Raw genomic sequence first — 4,305 nt, forward strand, 5'->3', positions numbered from 1 at the left:
GAAAGAAAGAAAGAAAGAAAGAAAGAAAGAAAGAAAGAAAGAAAGAAAGAAAGAAAGAAAGTAGATAAATATAGACATATAGATATAAAGAAAGAGAGGGATTTATTCACAGAACTTTAGAAGGACTCAGAAATAATCTTGCAAATGAAGAATTACTGTGGGGTTTTCTTGTTTGTTTTGGGCAGCAGTGAACGTTTTACAACGATGCTATGGCAACTTCAGAATTTTACACATGCTACAGACTAATCTTCACTTATTAGTACCTACAGGATTTAATATAGTGAGGGGGACATACTGGTTCCTGCAAAGAGGTTATTTCACGTAGTCAGCATTCGATAAAGCTCCTTTTATATTCAGCAGTGGGGGATTGTTTTCCTCTGGAAGGAACAACCAGGCCAGTATTCATGACCAAACACCACCGCTCATAGTGGCGGCAGCAAATAGCAGCCCTGTGTACAGAAGCTTCCAACCGCCATCGCCAGGCTGCGAGGGGAGCAGGCAAGAATAAATTAATCTTCCAAGCTGGATTTCTGAAACCTCTGGAAAGAAACATTTACATTTCAAATCAAAACATTTCATTACTGAGGAGAGCTGTCTACCCAAATGAGCACTTCCACTCCCTGGCAGACAGGCCAGCCGAAATGTTGTTATTTTATGAATGTGCTAAAAGTAGAAGTCTAGATTTATTTCGGTGCCCATGTTAATCCGTTGTCCTTCGGTCTTACACGTCTATAAATAAGAGTGCATTGCAGAACACATCTTCATTCTGAGAGTTTAGTTTTTATAAAGCACACATGATATGTGTGGGCGATATATCACAAACTGTTTAACTAGTCGTTGGAGGTTAGACATGTGGAAGAGAAACTCAGCTCGGCTTGGCCTGAGGTACTTCTGAGAGCCCTAAACAAGTTCACCAAAGATGGACAGGATCATCTTCAGGGCCTTTGAGCTTATCGCATCAGACTCTCTCTGTTATAAACAGAATGATAGGGCAGTCATCTTCGGCCATAGCAAATGGCTGAACTTCAGTTCTTGATCGTGGCACAAACATATACACAGGTCACCGTGAACAAGTCTCTGCCTTGCTCTGGATTTTCAAAATTCTTTAGAGTCTCTAAAAGATCTACTGGGTGTACAGTTTTCCCTGGGCTTCACGCGCACTCCTCAGCACGGTCCCCCATCCTCTCATCTGCCCGTCCATCCTTCCCTTTTTCTTTAATTTATTTTTTAAATTTACTATTTTAACCATTTTTAAATGTACAATTCAATGCCATTAAGTATATTTACAATCTTGCAAAACCATCACCACTATCCATTTCCAGAACTTTTTAATCATTCTAAATAGAAGCTCTGCCCTATCGTCTAATGGTAAATAATGACTTCCCATCCTCCCTTCCCCCAGGCTCTGGTAAGCTGTATTCTGCTTTTTATCTTTATGAATTTACCTACTCTAGGTACTTCATGTAAGTGGAATCGTACAATATTTGTGCTATTGTGCTTTCCCTATTTCACCTAACGTAATATCTTCAAAGTTTCAGAATTATATTATTTTTTACAGCTAACGTTCCATCGTATGCATATGCCGTATTTTGTTTACCCATCTATCTGCAGATAAATACTTGGGTTGATTCTTCCCTTTGGCTATTGTGAATAGTGCTGCTAGGAACATTTGTTTACAAGTACTATTTTAGTCCCTGATTTCAATTTATTTGGATATAACTAAGAATAGAATTGTTGGATCATGTAATTCTATGTTTAACTTTCTGAGGAACTGCCAAACTGTTTTCCATAGTAGCTGCATAATTTCACATTCCCACCGACAGTGGATGAGGGTTCTAGTTTCTCCACATCTTCACCAACACTTGTTAACACTTGTTAAACACTTGTTTTCTTTTCTTTTTTTTTTTGATAGCCATTCTAATGGGTGTGAGTGGAAATTCATTGCGGTTTTGACTTGTATTTCCCTCATGACTAATGATGTTGAGCATTTTTCCATGTACTTATTGGCTATTTATATATCTTCCTTGGAGAAATGTCTATTCAAGTTCTTGCCTGTTTTTGAATTGGGTTGTCTGGGGTTTTTTGTTGTTGAGTTGTTGCAGTTATTTCTATATCCTGGATATTAATCCCTTACCGGATATCTGATTTGCAAATATTTTTCCCATTCTATTGGTTATCTTTCACTCTTTTGATAGTGTCCCCTGATGTATAAAAGTTTTAAATTCTGCTGTAGTCCAGTTTATCTGTTTTTTTCTTTTGTTGCCTGTGATTTTGGCCAAATCCAAAGTCATGAAAATTTTCCCCTTAAGAATTTTAAGGTTTACCTCTTGCTTTCAAGTCTTTACATTTAGGTCAGTTTCGAGTTACTTTTTGTTTACATCCTTTCTTCTTTTCATTCTTTCTTTTACCTGACAACTGCTTCGAGAGGCCTGCTATGGACCATGCACTGTATGGCATATGGTGAGGAGGAGAATAAAAGTTCTTTCTCTCTCTCATGGAGCTACATTCTAGTTGCAGGGAGACAGACAATGAACATCTAATCAAATCTATAAATAAGATACAGATGAAATCATTTCAGGTAATGATAAGTGGTATGAAGGAAAACCTGGGTGATTTCACACAGGACAGTACAGAAGAAACTCCAGTAAGGATGGTCAGAGCAGGCCTCTGACTGAGGTGGAGGCAGCCACGTGAAGATCTGGGGGAAGTATTCCAGGCAGAGGCGACAAGTCCTGAGACAGGGTGGGCATCAGCCTTTTCATAGGACCGAAAGGGGACCTGGGTCTAAGTGAGATGAACCAATGGGAGAAGACCCAGAGCTGGGGTGAGAACCAGGGCCAGATCAGGTGGCGTCAGAGGCTGTTTCGTTTTAATTGCAACGGAAAGTTATCAGAGAGCATTAAGCAAGGGAAGTGGTGTGATCAGATTTATACTGCAGGTGAGAGGGAATCACTCTGCTGCCATCGGGAGAATGACCTCAAGGGGTTGAGAGTGAAGGAAAAGTGGAAACGACTTTAAGAGGCCTTGCAAGTAAGACAGGAGAGGGAGGGCGACATACACTTGGGTTGTGTTGAAATGGGAGGTGAGAAGTGGTCGGACCTGCCTGAGTGGATATCATTTCTGAGATGTCAAAAATGGGAGACAGGGAATCAGTACTGTCTTACGTGTGTGAATTATTTCGAGATGCCAATATTCCCCCTCCCAACCTCTTCGTTAGTTCAACAAATAACTGTTGAGCACCTGTTAACTGTGCGTCAAGCACTCTGGCGGGTGCTGGGCATGCAGTGAGCACAGCCTTGTCCTCATAGAGTGTCCCTCTTATACCACACATGCTCCCCAAAGAGTTCTTATCACAAGAACACAGACCAAGAGACCGATGAAAATGGAACCCCCAAAACTGGCACATTTCTTAATTTTATTTAGGCCCAGAAATTAATAATGTCTTTTAATCCCCTATCCCAGAGGAATCAAGGAGCCACTGATGGGAACATAAATAGCAAAAGGATGTGCTGGCTGGCTTTGCTACCTTGACTCAATAATTATTGGAAAAATTAAGCAAGGCAATGAATTTATTTGGGAGAGTGGAAATGAAATCTTAGTTAATATTTAAAAAGGAGTCACTTGTTGCCCATAGCCTGAAAGTTATGTCCTGATGTCCTTCTGAATATACCTAAAGTCCAAGTTACAAAACATACAGCCTTTGAAGTCAAGAAGGATCCGGTTCTATTTTCTCTGGCTGCACACACTATGCCTGGGGCAGTGCTCTCTGCACAGGGAGAGCTGACAGAGGTTGCTGACTGACGTGGCTTGGTCATCATAGGTGTTTTCCCCAAGGCTGGTTTGGTTCTGTACATTTGGGCAGAAGGATATTGCCAGGGCATAAGGCAAGGACGATGACCTTTGAAAACTTTGTGGGAGAGAAGTGTCACTTGATAAACTTCTGAGTTGGGGGTTAGCTACTACAAAGCAAACAAGAAATATTATTTTTAAAGATATAACTATATCAAGTCATTGCTTCATTTGCCCAAGTTAGTTTACATAACCTAGTAGCTTTTACAAACTGTCTTTTCAAAGCCCTTGATAACGCCTTTTGTTTACTGTTTCAGGAAAGGGTCACCAAGCTTGCACCATGCCCTCAGTCAGAAGAGGATCTGTCTGCCTTGTTCGAAGCATCAATGAAACTGTATTAATTTTCATTTTCACTGAAAGAATTACCATTGGCTATCATAGTTCTGAAATCAGAAGTTGATCTAGCCAGAGCTTTGTCTTTTTATCTCCTCCCATAACTTACGAGTCACCAGTTTG

The 4,305-nt window shown here is 40.4% G+C and overlaps 1 protein-coding gene across 3 annotated transcripts in view; it reads left to right on the forward strand.

Annotated features, from left to right (window-relative positions):
- The window catches only part of ADHFE1 (alcohol dehydrogenase, iron containing 1), a 32,614-nt gene extending 28,312 nt beyond the window's left edge, over window positions 1-4,302 (forward strand). For 2 of the 3 annotated variants that reach the window (XM_015598699.2, XM_025041173.1), the window contains exon 14: window positions 4,107-4,302. In XM_015598699.2, the coding sequence (XP_015454185.2) occupies window positions 4,107-4,190 (84 nt within the window). In that variant the 3' untranslated portion in view covers window positions 4,191-4,302. The remainder of the gene's footprint in view (window positions 1-4,106) is intronic. The other variant, XR_003043680.1, reaches the window with a different exon arrangement.
- Window positions 4,303-4,305: the final 3 nt, after the last annotated feature.

This window comes from Pteropus alecto, unplaced genomic scaffold (genome assembly GCF_000325575.1).
Source record: "Pteropus alecto unplaced genomic scaffold, ASM32557v1 scaffold87, whole genome shotgun sequence".
NCBI lineage: Eukaryota > Metazoa > Chordata > Mammalia > Chiroptera > Pteropodidae > Pteropus > Pteropus alecto.